This window comes from Manacus candei, unplaced genomic scaffold (assembly GCF_025592945.1).
Source record: "Manacus candei isolate 608988 ecotype Guabito, Panama unplaced genomic scaffold, ASM2559294v1 h1tg000119l, whole genome shotgun sequence".
Classification (NCBI taxonomy): domain Eukaryota; kingdom Metazoa; phylum Chordata; class Aves; order Passeriformes; family Pipridae; genus Manacus; species Manacus candei.
In genome coordinates, this window is record NW_026138167.1 from 2,746,343 (window position 1) to 2,768,893 (window position 22,551).

Sequence of the window (22,551 nt, forward strand, 5' to 3'; positions counted from 1 at the left end):
TTGGTTATTAAACCAATGCAATGAGAAAGGAATGCAGTGAGAAATCATCTTTTCTTTAAGGTTAGCAGTGGCCTCGTGCTCTCTGTAGCACTGCACGTGAATCCCCGAGCCTGGTTGTGAGCCTCTCTGAACTTGGGATAGTTCATAGCTGGATTCAGAGCATGGCCTTTCTCAGGAGTTAGGGGAAGGTCTGAACTCTGTTCAGGGGGCTTTGCAATCTCGTAGAGCTGAAGCTTCGTGGTGCAGTTTGTTTAAGCTCTCCAGGAGCTGGTCTCCAAGGCCTGCTTTGCAAATCCAGCCCTTACTGCCCTGGCACGTACCATGGGCCAGAAGCTGTAGGACATTCCCTCCTCCTGCAAAGTAACATCAGTTCAGCTGATCCAGTGACAGCACCAGGGAGGAATTCCCTGCTGCAAGGACCAAGCATAGACAAAGAGGCTGCTTAATTTTCACTTTGTGCAACCCAGATCCTGTGGGGCTTGCGCACATCCACGTACTCCCTACACTGCACAGGGGAGCGTGTGTCCTGAGGACAGCGTGTTGTGTCTTGCTCGCTCTGCTGACGAGCCTGTGAGAGACCCGCCAGAAGTGAATTAAATAGGTCTCTACTTAATTATATGTTGTTTTGTTAATTGTCTCTGCTGCCTGTCTCTCGCTGGCGTTACAGAAGGGTGCAAGTCACCTCTGCAGCCAGTTTCTGTGCCCCAGCCGTTCCTGGGCTCCATCCCTCGCAGCTCTGGCTACCCCCGGCAGCGCAGCCGCCCGCCGCTGGCCCGGTTGAGCCTTGCAGTAGTTCTCTGCCTTTTCCTTACAGTCCGCTCTTGGCGACCCTTCCATGGGCAGCACCGAGGCATCTCTCCCTGCAGAGCCAGCGGTGCACTGGGGAAGCACTGGGAGCTGCTGGCAGCTCTGCCCTCCCCGAGGCAGGAGTGGAGAGCGCTGCCGTGCCCTCGATGGTCACCTGCCCCGGGGGTCAGGATGGCACCTCGGCACCCTCCCCTCGCTGGGGGTCCCGGCCGAATCCCTACCCAGCCCCGCCGGGGTCTCGCCGCGAAGTCTGGGCTCCGTGCTCGGCGCTGTGGGGCCGGCCCAGCACCCGCCGCCCGCATCTGCCGGAGCCAGACGGCTGCGGTGCCCCCTCCTCCTCCTCCTCCTCCTCCTCCTCCTCCTCCGGCTGCCGGGGGAAGGTCTCCGAACGCGTTCATTCCGTACGTGCATGCGGTTAACCCCTTCCTGCCCTTCTGCCAGCCCCCTGCCCGCAGCACCGCGCGTTCCCCCGTCGGCTCCGCCACCCTGGTGCCGTAGAACATTGATTTCCAGGGCTGGGGACGGCTCCAGCACGGGGCTGGTGTCCCCCACCCTGCGGCCCCTCTCCTCCGCTCCCCGCGCTCCCGCTTGCTGCCTTTCTTGGTTTGTTTTTTTTTTTTTTTTTTTTTTTTCTCTCCCAGGAGTAGCAGCGAAGCGTCCCGTCCTGCCTATTTGGAAATGCGAACAAATTGCTCCTCCGCCTTACCTCGCCCATCGCATCCCATATATAGTCATATCTACGGTCAAATGGCAGGCGGCAGCGAATGGGAGGGCTGCGCTTCCTAAAAAAAGCCGGGGGGCAGTGAGAGAGGGAAAGGGGTAGGGACGGACGGAGGAGGGAGGGAGGGAAGAAGAAGAAAAAAAAAAAAAGCCCTTTCCAAAAAAGTATTGGATGTCTTGAGGAATGCAGTCAGCCCCCTGGGAAAGTACATATCTGTGAGGCGCTCCGTGCCCGCCGCTTGCACTCGGCCGGCGCCCCGTCCCGCACGGACCAGCCCCGCAGCTCCGCTCCGCTCCCCCGGGGGCCGCGCCCGCGTCCGGATCGGGGCTGTCCCGCAGCTTTACAAGTTTGACTTTCGGGAGCAGTTCGCGCGTGTTCGCGCCCTAACCCACCGCCACCATGGATGCCATCAAGAAGAAGATGCAGATGCTGAAGCTGGACAAGGAGAACGCCTTGGACAGAGCCGAGCAAGCCGAGGCGGACAAGAAGGCAGCGGAGGAGAGAAGCAAGCAGGTCTGCACAGGGGGCCTGGGCGCAGCCAGCGCCGGGGCGCAAGTTTTTCCGGACTCCTCTCTTTTTTTCCCCTCCTCCTCTTGCCCCCCACTCCCCGTACCTTATTGTATTCCACCCCCCGCGCCCTTGCAGAACTGGTTGAACTTTCCCTGAGGCAGAGCTTCAGCCTGGCAGCTCCTGGCTGGAGGTCCCCGGGTGCCCGGTAGGAGTTGGGCCCCCCTGTCCCCACCATTCCCGCTGGGGAGCGGGGCCTTGGGACAGCCGCGTGGCCTCCGTGCCTTTGTCACCGGGGCACGGCGTGGAGAGGCTACCTCGGGCACCTCGTTAGCAGTGGACAGACGGGCTGCCACTTGGCAAAGGACGCTTAAAGCTGTGTTCGCCCATTACAGCATCACCCAGCAGACTTGTCCGATTCCAGCTGCCCCCCCGCCCTCCTCCGGATGCACGTTCCATTTTCTTGTCCTTTCCCAACCCCCTCCTTTACACCTGGGGCTTTACTCGACTGGGGGAGGGAGACACGTTGTTTGCACGTTTTTGGAAGATCCTGAAGGAGGAGGGAGGAAGGGACAGAGATTATAAATTAATTTCCCACTTTCCTAAGCCCAGGGAGAAACATATTTGTGCGTTGTATTTCCTCTTGTGCACCTAGTTAGAGGATGACATTGTGCAATTGGAAAAGCAATTGCGTGTGACGGAGGATTCAAGGGACCAAGTGCTGGAAGAGCTGCACAAGTCTGAGGACAGCCTCCTCTCCGCAGAGGAGAATGCTGCCAAGGTATCGTGCCCTTGCCACAAGCAAAGAGAATAACTGTCTCTCCTTCTCTCTCTCTCTCTCTCTCTCTCTCTCTCTCTCTGTCTGTCCTTTTCTGTCCCTTCTGCACCCTCACTTCTCCCTTTGCACGATCACGTTGCCTGCTGCACCTTTTCCTGCCCGCCCTCCCCTCTGCACCCCCTTCACCCGTATCACAGCTGGAGGACGAGCTGGTGGCTCTACAAAAGAAGCTGAAGGGCACTGAGGACGAGCTGGACAAATACTCCGAGTCCCTTAAAGATGCCCAGGAAAAGTTGGAACTGGCTGACAAAAAGGCCACAGATGTAAGTTACCCCCATCCCTTTCACCACAAGCCCAGCAGAGATCCCACACACTCCCCCTGCACAGGACAGCCAGGGCTCCTGCCTGCAGCACTCCAAAGCTTTGCTGATGGCAGGGGCTGGGCACCTCCTGGGCAGGGGGGTGGGAAACACAGCACTGCCTCCTTGCATGAGGTTTGCACACTATCAGAGGCATTTGATCGGGTTACTGCTCACTTGACATGTGCTTTTCATGTGTACTTGCTGTTGTAGACGTGAAAGTAAAGAAAGGGTGGTTTATCTGTTCAGGTGATGGGAAAATGGCTCAGGCTGGAATGACACTGTCTTGATAGTGAAACAGAATCAGAGAGTTAATAGCAAGTAGATTCAGGAGAGGGAGATCCAGAAGAGCAAGGACTGCTAGTTCTGTCTTAAAGAGAGCTGTTCCTAGGCATGCATGTGTTAGAACTACTGCTAGATACTAGTTTGGCTCACTGATCCCTGAGATGAAAGGTCCTCTCCTTGTTGTTTTTCTTTCCTGGAAATCAGCGGAACTGTTTCACTTGTTAAAGAAAAGTTCAGTCTTGTGTGACAGAAAATTGTCTGGAAGATGACACTTGGTAGTTTTGCAGTTCAGAGGACAGCAATCCTAGGAGCAAGCTGGGAGATATATATAGCTCAGCACTTTATATGGTAATAAGGCAAGAGCTTGTGCCTCTCCCAGGCCCTCATCCCACCCACCTGTCTGCCCCTGACATGCATTTAATGTATTGCATGCATGGAGCCACAAGAGTATATTTCTCTGCAGTTAAGGTCCTGGTCTCTGTTGCTGCTGTTGGACAGCTTGATTCTGTCAGAGTAAATCTCAGGTCTGAATTACAGGGATAGGTGAAACTACAGTATATCCAAAGCCATGACACTCCTCCTCCTCCTATAGCTCAGCTTTAAAAATCAACCTCAAAGCCATAATAAAAAGGAGTTGCCACAGATGAAGCAAGCAAAGTATTTCAGGGGGAGGAAGGATACTTTCAGAAGGGGAAATGTTGCAAACAACAACTTGGCATGAAAGGCAACATCCTTTTGTCTTATTTTACTTTTAAAAGGAGGAAAGAATAGAAAAAAAATTTAGCTTCAGTATTGGCAATTAAGTTGTATAGCTTTGAAAGAGAACTCAGGAACTGAGCAAACAGAAGCGTGCCTAGGAACGGGGGAGAGGGTTCTGTCTAATGTGGATCAGATGTCTGTGTTCTGTGCACGGCTGCCTTAGAGGGGAGGCAGCTCCCTAGCAGGACGTTTGTTTAACTTGTTCAAAGGAACCACATATAGATCCAGGGGAGATATTCCTTATAAGGAAAAGTATGCAGACTATTTGGAAATAGCATGCCTAGGATGAAGGCAGGAGAAATGCTACTAGATTCCCATTTTGAAATTAAGGATCTTCTTAGCCGATCCCAATGCCATTTTCCCCTGCTAGAAAAGAGCATTTGGAAGCTAGTTGAGGGCAATTTTATCTGCAGTCTTCCCTCAGGTGGAGGGTAGGAGATGTCTAGCTTGTTTTCCTCGAGGTAAATGCTGTATTTATTTGTGTGCATGGAATATGTCTGACATTTTAAGGACGTATTTATCTTTTGACAAAGCAGAGTATCTTTAGGGCCCTACTAGTATTTGCCCTACTAGTTTGGATAGTTCCAAGCCTTGGGAAAAAGACACGGGAGTGCCGGCTCCCTGGCTGGGCTGGACTCGCCTTACAGGGGATGAGGAAATCTTCCCTCGCGGTGTGACTCACGTCCCAAAAGCGGGCACATCCCCGGAGCCACCCCACCTGGGAGGGGGCAGCTGCAGCCCCCTCTCCCGTCCCGGTGCCTCAGGAGCCAGGCCGGGTGCACCGTCTGGCGGGTTGCTCAGTGTCGTTTTACTACGCTTATATTGGGGCGGTTGAGAGGGGGAAAGGTGGGTCCGACCCCGGTCCCGACCCAGGTCCCGACCTCGGCTCCGAGTCCGGATCGGGCCCGCGGGACCCTCCGCGCCTCGCCGCCAGGGGGCGCTGCTGCCCCAGGGCACCCACCTGGAGCGCGAATGGAGGGGAGCGGGAATGGAGGGAGCGGCACAGAGCGGGATAGGCACGGCCCGGGGTAGGCCCAGACCGGGATAGGCCCAGACCGGGATAGGCCCAGACCGGGATAGGCACGGCCCGGGATAGGCACGGCCCGGGATAGGCACAGACCGGGATAGGCACGGCCCGGGATAGGCACAGACCGGGATGGGCACAGCCCTGGGATCGGCACAGCCCGGGATGGGCACGGCCCGGGATGGGCACGGCCCGGGATGGGCACAGCCCAGGATGGGCACAGAACGGGATGGGCACAGAACGGGATGGGCACAGCCCCGACTGGGACCGGCACTGCCCCGGTACAGCCCATCCCCGGCACGGCCCGTCCCCGGCCCGAGTGGATCGGCGGATCGGCAAAGCCCATCCCCGGCACAGCCCCAGTACAGCCCTGACCGGGACCGGCACAGCCCTGGTTCATCCTCGGCACATCCCCGGCCCGCAGCGGGACTGGCACTGCCCCGGCACGGCCCCGGTCCATCCCCGGCCCGAGCGGGAGCGGCGGGAGCGGCGATCCCCGGCACGACCCTAGGCAGGACCAGCCCATTCCCGGCTGGACCGGCCCATCCCCGGCCGGGACCGGCCCCTCCCCGCCGGCCGTGCCCGGTCCCGCCCCGCTCCCCTGCCCGTGCCGGTGCCGGCCCCGCCCCGGAGCGCTCGGCGCGGGGGGACTTCCGGGGCCGCGGCGGGCGGAGGGAGGCGGCGGGGCCGGGCAGGGCCGGGCAGGGCCGGGCGGGCGGCAGGACGGGCAGGGCGCGGCGGGAATGGCGGCGATGAGCTCGCTCGAGGCCGTGCGCAGGAAGATCCGCAGCCTGCAGGAGCAGGCGGACGCGGCCGAGGAGCGGGCGGGACGGCTGCAGCGGGAGGTGGACCAGGAGCGGGCGCTGCGGGAGGAGGTACGGCCGCCCCTCGCCCGGGGGGAGCGGGCGGGGGACCCTCGTTCCGCGGGGCTCCCCGACCTTTCCCTCGCCGCCGTCCCCGCAGCGCGGCCGTTCTGCCGCGGGCGGCCCCGGCGCTGCGGGGCGGGCGGGGTGCGGTGCCTGCCCCGCTCCGCGGGCCCGCGGCACTGCGCCGGCTGCTGCCAGCATGAGGTTAGGCGGGGTGCTTGCGATCCGGTGCTTGGCGTCAGGTTCCGAGCAAGCTTTTGTGATTTATTTTTTTTTTCCCACAAGCCCTAGTTCTCTTTTGCCATCCAAGCGAGCTCATCTGGGAATCAGCATGGCGACACTTGGGAAGTTACGTACCTGGGGCTGAACCTGAGACGGCCCCGGCACCTGAACGCACAGCAGTGTGATCGGGTGGCTGAACAGCTCTGCTGGGCGCTGCTCCTCAGAGCTGCTTGCTGGGGTGGGAAAGGAACAGCAGGCTTGGGTTTAGGCAGAGAGGAGATCGGGGCGAGCAACTTAGAGAGCAGAGAGATGTAGTTATGTGTGGCAGTCACAGCAAAAAAACCTGATAGGGCTGTTGTTTGTCTTGCCATTGACCTTGGGGAATTCTAGCAGCTGTAATTTAATGTTTCCTGCTATAAAATGCGCAGTATCCTTTGAGGCAGTTTGAGTGTCTTCTGTGATTGTATGAAAGGGAAGCAAAAGAACAACTTTCTTGTGTCGTTTATTGCAATAGAAAAAATGGCGATTATTAGATTTCCTTATAATATGGGGCTTCCTGCACATTCCAGGCAGCAAGTTCAGAGGAAGAGCCTGCAGATTACTTGCAGGTGATCTTCCTGATGGAGCAAAATATGGCTACTATGCTTGTGTAACTACTGCATTCTTGCAGCTCACTTGGCATATCCATTTTTTTTGGTGAAGGACCATGTCACAGTCATTAACTGGTTTCATAAGACTTTCTGTCTTTAAAAAAACTTGTATTCATTTTCTAAGTTTGGTGGAGCAAAGGACACCAGTTATTCTACTTTCAGTAACATATCTTATTCTAAATAACACATAAGGGGATTTCTATTGAAATGGGAAGCTTTGTGGCAGAAGGAATAGTGCTGGAGAAGTGATGGTAGCTCGCTGGTAAAGTCTTCCCTTAAGAGCTCAGCTACATTGCTATGAAGGGCCCTAAAGGTTAGTGATTGTGTCTTCCCTGGAGTTGGTTTGTGTGGATGATGTGGAATTCTGCAGAGTGCATTTGCATGGTATTTAAGTTTTCGTTTGGAGGGGTCAGTGCTGGGGTGGAAAAAGGTGGAAAGCTGAATTCCCAGGCACAGGTAGATGTGTGCCTTTTTTACAGTAGGGTTTTTTATTGTTGCAGCTGTATTTCTGTATGCTTGAGGAGGGAGGCTTTGGGAGCTTTGCAGAAGAGAGCAGAGGTGTGAATCTGACCCTTCCCTCAGTGCAATCCTCACGTGTACAGCATGTGACCAGCCAGGGTTGTTATGTGGGTTTTATTTTCTTCCTGTGCAAGGTACAGATAGCAAACAATGAAAAAGCTAAAGCTGTGGCCAAAACACATCACAGAGCCTACAGCTCTTGATTGTTAAACCAGATTGTTAAAAGTTTCAAGACTGTGATTAGCAGCCATTGCCTTAAAAAAGAATCTGTTCTGTCTCCAGTACAGGCATCTCAAGGGGCTGTTGGAAATCGCATTTTCAAAATGCATTTTTCTTCCTTCTTCTGGGAAACAGACTCTCCCTTGCAATAGTAAGAATTAACACCCGATGGTACCTTACCCATGTCATCTCTCACTGTGGAAATATGTGGTGTGTAAGTGGTGTGGCAGACACACAGGAGGCTGTGTTTGTCTGGTAGTTTTGGGAGTGCCCCTGAATGTCACTGGGGTTTTTTCCTGCCTTGCCATATAAGGAGAGAAGTCCTGCTCTGCAGAAGAATAACTTGGGCCTTATAAGGCTGGTTGGTAAATCCTGAGTGAGTTACTGGAGCAGGAAGTAAAAACTTGAACTTTACTCACCCGGTGTTTTCGAGGCGCATTGTATGTTCTTATCATGGTGAGGAATCTTGAGGTGATAATAATTAACTGGTAACATTACAAATTTCCCAAGAGTAACATTTGTGAAAGGTTATTTTCTTTCTTAAACCAGAAAGTTCAAATTCTTGCTATTTAAAGCCAGAAATCTGAAAAGACAGGCTTGGATTACACACAGCAAAATATTCTATATTTGGATTAATACGGATCTCTAAGAATGAAGTCTCTTCTGGTTCTCCGTGTTCACTGCCAATACATATTAATGTTCAAAGACATATTTGTTTCCTTGCTTCTGTGTTGCTTTCAGTCATTCTAGTGGGGCATTGTTACTGTTATGTCAAAGGTAGTTTTACTTGTCTGGTCTGTAAGTTACTCTTCCTTCTGCTATGTACAGCAAAATTTTCACTGCAGCCAACTGTATCCAGCTACCTCTGGTTAGAAAAGAAAAAGTACCAAATTGATACTTTTGCTGGAGGATTGGTTCCCTCCTCAACTAGACGTCACAGGAAATTCAGATGTGTGCCTGTTCATATATAGCATATATATATCTCATCTATGTTAATTTTCAGTACTAATTAAGACAGTTATTCTTGGAAGTTATTAACTTTTTAAAATAATGACCTTTTCATATATATTTTGTGCTTAACATAGTTTTGAAAGAAAGTTTTATAATGAGGTTACTGTGAGGAGGCTGTTGTAGAACTCAGTCTGCAACTTAAACAAGGGTAGTTTTGAGGATGTCAGAAGTAAGAGCTTGTAGTGGTAAGAGGCAGATGAGTTGCAAGGGTTGTACAGAAGATTAAGTGAACAGATAATAATGCCAGAGAGGCAAATTTAGAAGAAGTTTAAGGATGGCACTATAGGGAAAAAACAAAAGGAGAAGGTGTTTTAAGTGGTTATTGCCTGTACCAGGGCCCTTCTTGAGATGTAGCCTCTGCTGGTGCCTTTTTTAGCAGGTCTTGCATAATTTGCCTGTAAATAAAACTTCGGGGTACTGAGACACTTCTTAAATGTTCTCCTGCTCTCTCTGTGGCAGCTGATCCAGGTGTATTTTTGTGTGTTTATGCTGAACCCTTCTTGTGGAACTCCAGGAAACACTGGGACAATTCTTACCCACATGTGGTGAAAGGTCACAAATAAAGGATTTGGGATAATAGAAGGCTCATAATTGGTTTGTGTTGATTTAACAAAAAAAAGGGGAGGTCTGTGATTAATGTCTGCAAATACAATAACAGAAAATATTCAGGTAGCAGTGCATAATTCTTCCAGTGCAGTTCTTTCTAGTACAAACTGTCCAGTCCTTGATGTGCTTCATTGAAAGGAAGCATTAATCACTTTTTCCTCTGTTAAGCAATAACTTCACAATTCAATGAGGGCAGGTACATCCATGTGCAGGGATTTCATAGTGGCTGAAGTCAGGCATTAGGGAAGTGCTGTTAAATGGCACTAGCAGGTAAATGGGCCAGTCTTACAGGAGATGATGTGTGCCTTATTGGGAACTAATTTCTGTTCTTGCCGTGCTCAGGCTGAGAGCGAGGTGGCTTCTCTGAACAGACGCATCCAGCTGGTTGAGGAAGAGTTGGATCGGGCTCAGGAGCGCTTGGCCACTGCCCTGCAGAAGCTGGAGGAGGCTGAGAAGGCTGCAGACGAGAGTGAAAGGTGGGTGGGGCCACTCCTGAATGGATCGTTACTCTCATGACAAAGATCCTAATTGCCAGGGTGTGGGTGGGGAAGTAAATTAGACCACTCCTGTGTCTCTGAACATGTGTAATCTACTCTGCCTTTGTGTACGTGGACTGCAGTTACAGCTTGTCTGGAGGAATGTCCAAAATATGTAGGCTTGAATTCTTTTTCAGTTGTAAAGATGAGGTTTGAGTGGGGTAGGCCCTGTGATGAATCATGTCACATCCTGTGAAAACTGGCTGACCAAGCCCAGATTTCTCTGTTCTTGTGCTGTTGGGCAATTCTGGATTTCATTGTGGGTAGAAAATCTCACCTGGAGAATAGCAAAGTGCTGGAAGAGGCTTTGATTCTCCTGTTGGCAAGATTAGTACTTGAAGGTGAGCAAAAGAAAGAGGCTTATAATTCCTTTAGCTTTCCAGAAGTCCATAATGTGAGTTAGGAACTCAAGATTTGTGACTTTGGAAGATCATCTCTCTTCTATAGATTGTATTTTTTATCTGTGATAATACCTTTCATTGTGAAAGAAGCCTACATATTCTGCATATGTATTTCTACCTCACTAACTGTGCAGCCTGTTGAACAGAAAAACACCAGAGACTCACAGTGTGTTTTGAAACACTTAGAGAATTTGGGTCAGATGTGCAACACACAGTGTTTCCTGTTATGAAGGAGTTAAAATTGTGCTTAAGCAGAGCACAGAGAGCTCCAGTGTTCTAGAGCTCTGACATGGCAAAACTCAGGGGAGTCTGGCCCATAAACATGGTTCTTGTCAGTCCTGCAAGGGTTGTAGCATGCTGTTTCATGGTGAGTGTAAAAGCACAGATGTTTTCAGTCATCCTATTAGGTCTTGAGAAGCAAGACCCTTTATTTACCTTTCTGTAAGATGAGTTTTCATTCAATTTAAAATGAAAAAAGGACAGTACAGCTGAACTGTGGTTGAGAGCTAAACAAATCACACTTTCTTTCTTCTTAAGACATGTTTTGTTCCTTGGACTTCTGGGTGGGAGTGCACAGGACTAGATCTATGGTGTGAGGACTCAACTGTGTGATGTTCCTCATTCACCTTAAGCAGCTGTCTGCAAGTCTCACTCCACCAGCAGTGGAGCTGGAGATAGACTGGCAAGCCCTGACCCTCGCATTTCCTGTTTTTCACGTCTTTCAGAGGAATGAAGGTCATTGAAAATAGAGCCCAGAAGGATGAAGAGAAGATGGAAATCCAAGAGATCCAGCTCAAAGAGGCCAAGCACATTGCTGAAGAGGCCGACCGCAAGTATGAAGAGGTCAGTTCCTGGGGGCAGCTCACCTCTTTCTAAAGTCCATTGGGCTGTGCCTCTACCTTATTTTTTCCTCCTTTGCCCATTAAGTTCAAAGGGTCACAAACATCACTCTTCACAGCTGTTGTGGAAGGAGAAATGGACACCTGTCCACCTCAGGGGACAAGGTGGCAGGAGATCTGTGCTTCGAGCTTTGTGCCAGAATGTGTGAGAGTGTTCCCTAGGCTCTTAGGGAGAAAAAGACCTATTTTGAAGCTGCCTTTTGGTGAATGAGAGGTCTTGAAAAATGTGAAATAACTGAGACTTAAATGAATAATGAAGATGTCACAGAATCAAAACTCATGTGTTGACCAAAAAAACAAGAAGAGGCCCAACCCCCTGCTTAGTAGGTTCTAGAAGCAGGTGACCTGTGCTGCAGCAGCATAATATCTGACTGTCCAGGGGCTTCTCTTGTAGGTGGCTCGTAAGCTGGTGATCATTGAGAGCGACCTGGAGCGGGCTGAGGAACGTGCTGAGCTGTCAGAAAGGTAAGTGTGGAAGTGCCTCTTGTGAGGTGCCCCAGGATGACTGTAACAGCATGGACTGTTGGCAGCACACTGTGTGTTCAGCTCCAAGCTATGTTTTGCCGTTTTGCTCATTTACTGTAATCGTTGAAGTAAACCAAGTAAATGTGTTGTTTGTGTTTTGTCACTGCATGCTGTACCTGCACACTGATTTTGTGAATGGCTTTTGTGCATTTCATGTGTTCACTAACAGCCAAGTCCGACAGCTGGAAGAACAGTTAAGAATAATGGATCAAACCTTGAAAGCATTAATGGCTGCAGAGGATAAGGTACTGACACTAATAAACAGTTCTTAGGTTTAACTGCAACCCAAGTCTTTCGGCTTCCATAGCTGGTTAGCTCACTCAGTAGTAACAAATCAGTCCTTGCTATGCTCTTCACTCTCCTTGCATCTTGCTTTGGTGGTTTTCTTTGGTCTCTTTTTTGTTTATTTATTCATTTTTACCTTTAAAACTGATCTCCTGTGCAGCCAAAAGAAGCTGAACTGTCTCACGTGTAAAAGCTCCATAAATGTTTCTGTGTAAGCCAAGGGCTGTAGAGAAATTTCTGTCTGGTCATCGTCTTAATGTGCACTTGAAGTGATATTTGGCATCACAAAGAGCCACTTTCAGTCTGTGATGGATCAGCTGCTTTTGAGGCCGTTCTTTTGCCCCGTAATTGTTTTCATTTTTCTCTATCTTTTCCCCCTATTTTCTCCTGTTTCTTTTGCTTGACTGAATCTTCCATCCGCCCCTTTCCTGCCTTCCCTCCGAAATAACAGCAAATGTGCTGAGCTTGAAGAGGAGTTGAAAACTGTGACCAACAACCTGAAGTCGCTGGAGGCTCAGGCTGAGAAGGTAGGATAGAGACTTATGTGAGAATGTGTCCCTTACTTGTCATCTGGCCTGTGGGGTTTCCTTTATATGGAAATGCTGGTCACTGCAGCATTTCAGCAGGGCCATTGTCTGTGGGAGCACTTGGACTCACTACTCAATTCCTATTTGGCTCTCACTGGAACACAGCGTATCTCCCAGTTCCAAATAGGTCAGTATTAGTTGGCCACACGTTCTCTTAAGTACTCTGACAGGATTAAATATTATTTATGGAATTACCCTCCAGCTGGCATTGTGTACTAATATTCAGTTTCTCCAAACAACACTCCTCTTTAGAAAAAGTGTAGTACTAATTTCTGCTTGGAGTTCCCACCTTATTGCACTGGAACACATCTCAAGGGAAGTTTGACTCTTGTAATGAACTGCATTACCACAGCCTTGCAACTGGAATTAATTTAGTTTTACCCATGTTAGTTTCTTGTGTACACATGATCTGTTAGAAGAGAGTTTCAAATGTGGGTTTTTTGGTGTATTTAGAATACCTGGTCTAATACCAGTGATCCTCTTTCTAATTACAGTACTCGCAGAAAGAAGACAAATATGAAGAGGAGATTAAAGTTCTGACTGACAAACTGAAGGAGGTAAAATTAGAGCTGTTCTTTGCAATGTGTCTTCTAGTGGACATTTGATTCTTTTAGTATAAACACTGCTTTGCCTTAAGGGTGAACACATAACTTTGGAAAGAGTTTAGTGTTAAATGTCCCTCCTAAAAACTAGTAATATATTTGCCTCCTCTCATTGTACTTTTTTCCTCATGTGAGCTGTTGCTGCACTGTTCCTGAGTACTGTGTGTGTGTCTCCTAAAGCAGTCTGTGTTTGTCTTGACCCCAGGCTGAGACCCGTGCTGAGTTTGCTGAGAGGTCAGTAACCAAGCTGGAGAAGAGCATTGATGACCTAGAAGGTATGGGCTTCTGGTTTTTTACTTACTGTAGAAATACATGTCTCTTATTCTGCTGTTGGGGGGAGGTGGGTGGGTTTGGTTTGGGTTTTTTTCATTACCCAGTTCTACTGGCCTGACTTGTCCCACTTTTACAAATGGGTCTGCCTAAAGAGTAAAATAGGCAAAACATTTTCCAGTTGAAATATATTGATAACTTAAATGCTTCAGGTGAACAGTGTTTTGCTCTTGCCTGTTCCTTTTTCTCTCATGTTCTTAAGACTCCTTTCATTTTTTTTGCTTTATACTCTTCTACTTGGAGGTATATAAGTGTGTAGGGTGAATGATCAGATGGTAAGTGTTATTATCATCTTACTAAAGAACTGTGTTATGTTTGCAATAATTAGGAGTGTAGCAAGCTAACCTAATTTAATACTGTGCCAAGTGTGGGGCAGGGCAGGCATTTTGTGACACAGACCAGTTGTTGGTTTTCAGTAAAGCTAATAGATTGTATACATCATCAGAAGGACAGCTTGTTTAACTTCAGAGAGTTTGTTTTAAGGTTTTGATAAAACTATCAGAACTGCAGCAGAATAGCAGAATGTGCTTCCTGCCTCCAGAGAAAATAAGTCAGTAGGGCTTTGTAATTAAAAGTTACATGGAGGTTGCTATTTAGATGCCTTACACCAAGTCTAGGATTTTAAGAAGCTTAATTGCTTGGTGTGGCAGGCTGAATTCTGCATGAAGGCTGTGGAATATGTAGGTAGCTGCTGAAAATTTATGATCACTGACTCAGGAAGGAAGCAGAGAAGAAGGATAAGTGTTTAGAAGGAACAAAAATTGCTGTAAAAAGCTGAGTTTATGCCAGCACACAAACCAGAGTGGTTTGGAAAAATAGTGGTGGAAAATGGTAACATCCTCCTCGAGCCCCATTTTTGGCTCTTTTCTCCCTTACCTCCTGTGTGCCCTCCTAATGTGCATTAAAGCAAAAATACAGGGCAGCAAAACATGGATTTTTTTTCCCTTGTGCCCTTTTTTCCTCGATTTTCTCTGTATCACAGGCTGCCCCACTGGCCATGCAGTTAATGGACTTGTCACATAAGACTGTTCACTCCTGATTTTTTTTTTTCTTTTATTCTCTAACTCTGTGATTTTCTTTCATGTTGTCTGTCACAACACCTCTTTCTGTGCCCTCTCCCCTCTTCCTGCTGCTTCTGGATGGTGTCCCCGCGCCACCACCTTCACCTTCCACCCCTGGTCACGCTCCATCCCCTTGCACACCCACCTTCCTGGGGACCATTAGATGAGCTGTATGCTCAGAAACTGAAGTACAAGGCCATCAGTGAGGAGCTGGACCACGCTCTCAATGACATGACTTCCATGTAAATGTCCTCCCAGCCTGTCCCCGCTGCCGCTTCCCCGCCCTCACTGACTGTGCCAGCTTGTGAGATGGTCCCCCCTGTGCAGGGGGGGACTCGTTCCTTTAGCAAGACTTAGGGGTACAAAATACCATGAACAATGTCTTTACCGTGGCAAAGTGTGGGTGAGTGCTGTGCCTAGCCTGGTAAATCCTCATGGTGATTTTGTAAGCTCGTGGTTACTCTTCCCTTCGGTGCCTGCAGTCCGGGGTTGCCTTTCCTTTGTAGCTGTTTGTCCTTTCAGTTCACCTCTGTTTGAGCATTGTCTGCCAGCTCCCTCTTGTTCATTTTACCAGAGAAAATTGCCTTGGTATGTGTTGTATTTGGAGTGTACTCTTCTGCCTGCTGTCACAGTTTTTTGCTCTGGCAAAATTTCTGTACAAGAATGTCAAAGAAATTTAGATTTAGCCATATTCTCTATTTTAATGGCAGTGGAAAGTGTTTATCTAAATTGCCTTAACTGCTCTGAAAATTTCACTTGTTATCACTAAATTACAAGTGTGGAAATTGATTTAAAATACTTTGTCATTTAAGCCCATAAAAGTCACAATTGTTTATAGGTTTCTTCTGCGTGTTTTCTGGATAGTAATAGTAATTTAATTTACATGTACCAAAAATGTGGTAATACCAACTTGAGCCATAAGGAGAAAAATGATGACAGGAGAGCACACATCCACCTTCCCATACTCACACCTTGCACTTGCATGAGCCCTGCACAGCTGACGTGGCAGAGGAGAAGGGGCTTTGGCTCTCAGGTACTTATGAGGTGCCATGTTTAGCCCCAGCACTTCTTTTTGGAGGCTGGCATGCTTTCCACAAGGCATAAGGTTTTTTTCAGAGCCTGAAGTGTGTTTTGTGTGCACCCATATTTTAGATGTTTGTTTCTTTGCATTTTTTCGTCCCTGTGTCTGTTCACAACTTTCCTCCCTCTCTCTACCAGCATTTCAGTAGAGGTCTAATGCTGTCTGCTTTGGTTTTGTTTTTTGTTTTTAAATTCCCTCCCAACGTATGCTTTTGCTCTGTGGTTTATCAAGCAAATGGATTTCTCTTTTCCTCCTCTGTGTACAGAGATTACAGTATTTCTTCAATTTGGGATATTTCTAAATGGAAAACAGACTTTAAATTATACTCTGCTGCTACATGAGGACATTCCAGTCCCAGCATGGTGTGCTGTTTCTGTAGTATAGTCTCTCAGCATGCTGGGCTCTGCTGTGCAGTTGCTGCTTTTTTGCAAGTCTTTACTGCACCTTTTTTTTCATTTTCTACCTTATCTCACTTTTTCTTTTCATGCAGATAATTTTCTTTGCTTCACTTCTCCAAAGACATCCCCATCAGGTTGGATAAAACATCTTCCCAAGCTTTGGATGTTTCATGGGTTCCTTGTCCTGTCCTCTAGCTTAGTTGACTCTCCTCTACACCTGTCTCAGAACATGCTCTCTTTGTGCTCTGCTGTACAGAAACTACATTTCTCAATGTAAAATAAACATCCCAGCTGTATCCCTTTTGCTATTCCCTTGCCTTTTATTTATTTAAGTAACTATTTAAGTTATTAATAAAAAAATGCTCTTTTTCGCCTGCAGGGATTTATTTTTTTTCCCGTGTTTTCATTTTTTTATCTGCAAACACTTTTGCCTGAAGGTTGACAATGCCAAGCCAGTGAGAGCAGTCTGGGGGATGAGAGCACTACTCTTGGTGTCAAAAGCAGCCAGTTATTAGTTATTATCTTAGTTTTTCTCAAAATATGAGGCAGATAAAATGACAAATAGATGTAAGGGGAATTTTTTCAGCTGTTATTGTTAGGCCAAAATCTGCAAGGACACTTCTTCCTTGGTCGTGGGAGCATAGCTGAGAGGACAGTTACATCCTTGACACCACATTTTTCACTTTAAAGCCTGAAATTTGCTCCTTGCTTGGTGCTGAAGACTTCTAATCTTTTATATAAGTGTGTTTGTTCATTAACTTAAATATTTGAGACAGATTTAAAGGGACAATATCAGAAATTTTAAAATTTTTTTTTTCATCCAAAACTAGTCCTTGAATTGTCTTGCAAAAAAATTTTCCCTCTTTCACCCTTAGTTAATTCAGCAAACATGTTACTTGCTAACTTTTGAGGGTTTTTTTCAATGTATTTTTCTTGAGTGGCATGATAAGATTGGAAGTTCATCAGGGAGGTTTCAGTAGTTTTCCACTCTTGGGCTTAGTTCAGACTTGTGAGTTTGGATTGCAGACTCGTGAGAAGTGTTTCAAAACTGGAGTGGGAAAACTCAGGATTATACTGTTAATGTAATGATTCTGCTGCAAAGTGGAACATCATGGGTTTCAGGTTTGAAAGCCTGAACATTGACTTTCAGCTGATTTGTCAGTGCCTAATTTAGGATGAAGCATTAAATACTGACACTTGGCTTTTTTTTTATACTTTCCTTTACAATTAGGGACTTTATTGCCTTATTTAACTTCATTTTCTTTACAGTGAAAGGAGTTATTTTCCATTTCATGTTAAAGTGAATCAGTTTAAACTGGATTGATTTCTGGTCACTCTATAAGTTGCTAAAGTTCCTAAGTCACCAAGGCTAAATAAACTTATTATAGCTGAACTGTAGTTTTTAACTTGTAGAATAATGTAAATGTGTCTTTCTTGTTCAGCAGTGCAGTCTAGACTAGATTTTCTCTCTTCCCCAAAACTTGTTTTCCAAATAAGGCTTGCAAATGGATGCATCCCAGTTTTCTATCCCACGACACATCCTTTTGTTGCTGGCCATGGGGAGAAGCCCAAGAGCAGGATGTGTGTCAGCAGTCACAGGTAGCTCAAGCAGTAAGGTTCAGTAAGTTACTGCTCATCAGCTGAGATGCAGTAAGTGTTGTTTTTCCCCTCAATTCCTTGCAATGCTGTTGTTTCTGAAGAAGAGTAAAAAAAAAAAGCCCAAAATCCATTGTAGGATAGGACCCTGGCAATTTTTAACATAATAATTTTGGAGATCAGTATTCAGTTTTTCCCTTTTCTGTCATTCCCACGTGGTCAGCTCTGCCCTGCAGGGGAGCAGAGTGCTGGGGAGGGCAGTGCAGTGCAGGCACCCAGGTAGCTGTGCAGAGCTCCTGGCTGCTCCTGCTGCACTGAGCCTGACTGCCCAGAGCACTGCTGGTTCCTCCCTGCAGGGGGTTCAGCACTCCTGTCCCCCTTGGTGGGATGTTCCACCTCCCAGCTGGGCTCTGCTTTGCCTGGGCTCTGCTGAGCTGAGGCTGAGCCTTGCTGGGTCTGCACCAGAGCCTGAACACAGGCTTGGCTGACAGGGCTCTGCCTCTGGGCCAAAGGACAGCCCAGACAGACTGGGGGGGATCCAGGGCTTGCTTTACACTCAGGAAATGCTTTCCTGCTTTACCTGGGGGTTTAGTCTCATTTTGGACATTGAGGAATAGTGTAAATCTCTGCCTCAGTTAGGGAGGGGTTTCCTGTGATGGAGGTAAGCATCAAGTTCTTAGTTCAAATGTCATGTTTGAATAACAACTAAATACACTTTGCCAAAGTGAAATTTTAGTTACTCTGAGGTTTTGATGTTTTTTTCCACATATATGCGACATTATCCTGATGAGAGAGACAAGCCCCAGTTGTTACTGGTCCCGGATCAGAGCTGTGAAATGTGCCCTGGTTTTCCTGAGCTGGCTGTTGGACTTTGGGCTGGGGAGGAAGCTGGGAGGAGTTACTCACCACACAAGCATGTCCTGCAGCCCAGCTCATTGCACAGCTTTGCCTTTGCTGTGTCCAGTGCCTGCAGGGGAAGAGCATTTCTGTGGAAGCTGTTAGGAAGCTTGTGGAAAAGAATCAGAAACAGTCATTTCCTGGAGGGGAATAATCTGGGATCAAGAGGTCAGGAGTGCAGTTTGAATCTAGACTATTGAGGAGAATATGGGCACTTTGAGAACACAAGACAGTGAAAAGCCATTGTGGAATGTTCTTTCACTCTGCAGAACTCACTAACTGTGCTGTCACAACATAGTCCTGGCTGTTCTGTGTGAACATGACTCGTCCTCTCTGCTGTATTTGAGCAACACAGGTTTTCATCCCTCCATTTCATTTTCACCAAATGTGTGGGTCTGTTTTCTTGCAGTGCACAACTGGACAATTTAAAGTTATCAAAAGGTGCTGATAGCAGTAACAGAAGTATATTTTCCTAACCAAAAATAGCATTTCAGCCATCAGATTCCCTAGGAAGGGCGTGTGGGCTGAGTCAGACCCGGTGGTAGGTGGCTCCTGGCATCTCCTGCTGTTATTTCTGCTGGCTGTGATGCAGTTGCTCTCCCTCCACTGGCAGATGAGGTTCCACCACACCTTAAAAGGGTTTGCAGAGAAAAATGGCACTCATGAAACAAATCTTCCACACACTGTACAAAAGACTAAAGCAGGACTTGGTAGCTGTTGGAATATGGCTGCAGTTCTGTTCCTGTTCCAGTTTTTGTGTCCCACAGCAGGATTCTTAGCCAGTTCTTCACACGGTATAATAGCTGTTCCTTGGAGTAGCTATTTAATTACTAGAGTTGTAGAAACAAAGGTAAAATGTTTCTCTGTATGTTACTGAACTGTCTGTCATGTGACCAGTTTCTTTATTAACTCTTATTTAACTGTTTTCTCTGTCTAATCTGTCTTCATTCTGCCTCTTTTTTTCCCTTCTAACCTGCTTGCTGCCTGTACAGACCAACTCTACCAGCAACTTGAGCAAAACAGTCGCCTAACTAATGAACTAAAGCTGGCCTTGAATGAGGATTAAACCTTAGTGTGACCATATTGTTAACTTGTTTAAAAACACCCTCTTCCAAATTTTCCTTAAGAACCAATCACTAAAAGTAGAAATAAGCAAGAAACCTAGAAATTGATTTTTTTATTTTTCTTTTTTGAGCTGTTGATGATGTGGTAAAATGATAAATGAAATTCTCGGTTTCTCTTGGGAAAAATATGAAAATGCTTCTCCTGGATGAGGCTTTTCACTGTGTGTGTGCACACCTGCTCTGGAGGAGCACTGAGCTCTTGGCTGGCCAGTGGCTTCTTTCCACTTCAGTGAACAGCATTTCGCTGAGAGTATCCAAAAATTAACAGCCTCAGTCAGGCACTCAGATTGCCTGAGACAACATGAATTGACCCTGAGATTTTTACTAGAATGAGAGAAAAATTCCAGGATTCAAATTTGTGTGTTTCCAAACCAACTCAAAGGATCCTTACAGCTGTTTTGTTGTCTGGAGACTTTGATGCCATAACTTTGCATTTCTATGAATTGGGCTTGTATTTGACTTGAGGGGAAAAATAAAAAAGCATGGGAGCTCCACCTGAAAATCCTGATCAGTTTGAAGGTATGCTTGCAGTAGTGTGAAATTACTATACTGGATTCTGGTAGGATGCACCTCTAGAACATTATGCTCATTTATTGTATTAAATAAGTGTGTTAAATGACTGTCCTATAAAAGTGTGCATGCAGCATAAAGCTACTAACTTCAATTTTATTTATTTTCTAGAAGAAATAAATTTCTTAAAGGTCACTTCGCTGAAGAAGAGAATATTTTTAATTTTTTCGTTCTTTGCGTTTCTGAATTCTATGAAACTTAAAGTAGGGACTGCAAAGAACTTAATTATTTTCTTTATTGCTACTTTAAAAAATAATAATTTTAAAAAGCCATTTACACATTCCTATAAGCAGAGAGCTTCCAGAACATGCAAGAATTGCATCTCTGGTGGCAGTGCATTTTCTTAACAAATGCAACTGTAAACAGTGCTAAACTTGCATTACTTGTTGTTTGTTTAATTAATTTGGAACTCTCTCTGGTTGTGTTGTTTGGGAACATTGGTATTTATGCGCATGCACATTTCTTAACTTTCTAAATCCTCTGAGAGCAGTGATGATTGCATGCCTTCATGTTCTGAGAATCAGTGCCTCCAAAGAACTGCTATTCATGTTTTAATTTTCTAATCCCACAACAGAGAAAGTGGCACATGCCAAAGAAGAAAACCTTAATATGCATCAGATGCTGGATCAAACTTTACTGGAGTTAAACAACATGTGAAAACCTTCTTAGCAGCAACCACATTGTTTGTTTTGTTATTTTTACACCTGCTTGCCGTGAAGCCCCATAAACGTGTCTTTATTTTAGTTTCACCACAGTCACAAGAACATCTGCTAAAGTACCAAGCAGGGGTCAGGGAAACACCAGACTGGGCAAGCCATATGCGGGTTAAGCTACGTTACATTATGGTTTAAATGTGCCATTTCCCAACAAAAATGTTACCTACACTCTGTAGAGAGTTCAGCAACTCAGTGTGCTTAGGCTTTGAAGAATCCTGGCCGTGGCAGACAGTGTCCCACCTCAAGTGCCAACTACAGTTTTGACCCAAGAAGAATGATTGGTGTTCAGGAGAGATCAGTTGGAAATGGTGCTATTTTGAACAAAAGGTTCTACTGAAGTCTTTTGTTTGATATCAGACAAGTCAGGAGTTGTCCAGCACAGTAATTTATTTTTACCAGAATTTTACTGATCTGTGAGAATTTGGACTTTCTGTGCCTTCTAATTCAGTAAAACGAGGGGGTGTGAGCAACAGAGACAAGTGAAGGCTCCTGGAGGTTTTAAATTGTGGTCTTGCAACTCAATACAGAAGTGTAGGTCAGCATTTCACCTTGAGTATTCATTCGATTGTATTTTTCATGTTGAAATGAAAGATTCAATAAATTCAGGACAAAACATTAATTTGGAAGAGATTGTTTAAAATGTATTTTGTTTGTGTGGATTTTGGGGAGGGGGAGGAATTTTGAAACCGATATTCGCCTCACTTTTTTTTTTTTTTTTTCACACTTTCTTCGAGCAGTTTTAAAAGTATACCTGTATTGTAAACATTGTATAATGATATGAAATAAAATGCACATTTTAGGACATTTTTTTTTTAATTTTGCTCTCCTGTGATTTGTTTCTCATCACGTCAGCTTTCTGTGTGTGAAGTCTGCCCGTGTGCAGTGTCCCTCACTGGTACCCTGTGATGTGCTGGTTATGTAAAAATGCAGGCTATAAAGTAGTCATTGTTGACCCAAACTAGTTTTGGTAAGGCCATGGCAGAACTCCCATAGAGTGTAAATGAGTCCTGAAGCCCTTGCTCTTGGAAGAGCTACCCTGTATTTGTGTATCTTACCAGGTAATTTGGGTTATTTATTTGAGTACTGTGATAAACCTTCCAAAGTCACGTGTCACGTTCATAAGAGATCCTTTCACCCAACTTTTTCACTGCTGGTTGCTGATTTCTACATGTGGGTGTCTTTGAATTGTGAGGTCTGTCAGTGGGCAACTTCAGAACTTGAAAAATAATTTTTACTGCTTCTTTTCCTGTAGTGTGTTGCTGAAAGTTGGTGCTGCCCATCCTTCCAGCAGCAAGGAGCTTGGCAGTAGGCAGGTGCAGATAACCTTCCAGATCACCAAAGAATTGCCATTAGTGGACCCTTAGCAAGCAGCTGAAGAGAGGTGACTTTATCAGCCTCTGCTGAAAGGGTAAAGTAACACATAATAACTTCAGGTTAAGGGGGAGTCAGAGAGGGAAGATGTACTGGGGCAGGTCTGGCTTGTTTTGATTGTGTTGCAGAGGGAGGAACTTGGTAGCCTTGCAAACTTTTACGTGATTGATTGGCTGCTGCCACGTCATCCTGAATGGAAAAGGTGAAATCCCTGGCTTCGTGTTTCCCTTGTGGTTTTG

At 46.6% G+C, this 22,551-nt stretch overlaps 1 protein-coding gene across 2 annotated transcripts; it reads left to right on the forward strand.

Annotated features, from left to right (window-relative positions):
• Positions 1-1,717: 1,717 nt before the first annotated feature.
• On the forward strand, positions 1,718-21,757 carry TPM1 (tropomyosin 1). Of its 2 annotated transcripts, XM_051770538.1 has the most exons (10): positions 1,718-2,041; positions 3,011-3,136; positions 9,676-9,809; positions 10,996-11,113; positions 11,564-11,634; positions 12,431-12,506; positions 13,061-13,123; positions 13,374-13,443; positions 14,723-14,801; positions 16,131-16,334. In XM_051770538.1, exons 1-10 carry the CDS (start codon positions 1,928-1,930, stop codon positions 16,132-16,134), a joined length of 855 nt encoding a protein of 284 aa, XP_051626498.1. In that variant the 5' UTR covers positions 1,718-1,927; the 3' UTR covers positions 16,135-16,334. The 2 variants fall into 2 exon arrangements, with proteins under 2 accessions (XP_051626498.1, XP_051626499.1); XM_051770539.1 differs by lacking the exons at positions 14,723-14,801; positions 16,131-16,334 and adding an exon at positions 20,800-21,757.
• The last annotated feature ends 794 nt before the right edge of the window (positions 21,758-22,551 follow it).

Coding starts and splice junctions, on each gene's coding strand:
- TPM1 (XM_051770539.1), top strand. CDS start 1,928: ATGGATGCCATCAAGAAGAAGATGCAGATGCTGAAGCTGGACAAGGAG. Junction 9,810..10,995: donor GCTGCAGACGAGAGTGAAAG/GTGGGTGGGGCC, acceptor CACGTCTTTCAG/AGGAATGAAGGTCATTGAAA. Junction 13,444..20,799: donor GAGCATTGATGACCTAGAAG/GTATGGGCTTCT, acceptor ATCCCACAACAG/AGAAAGTGGCACATGCCAAA.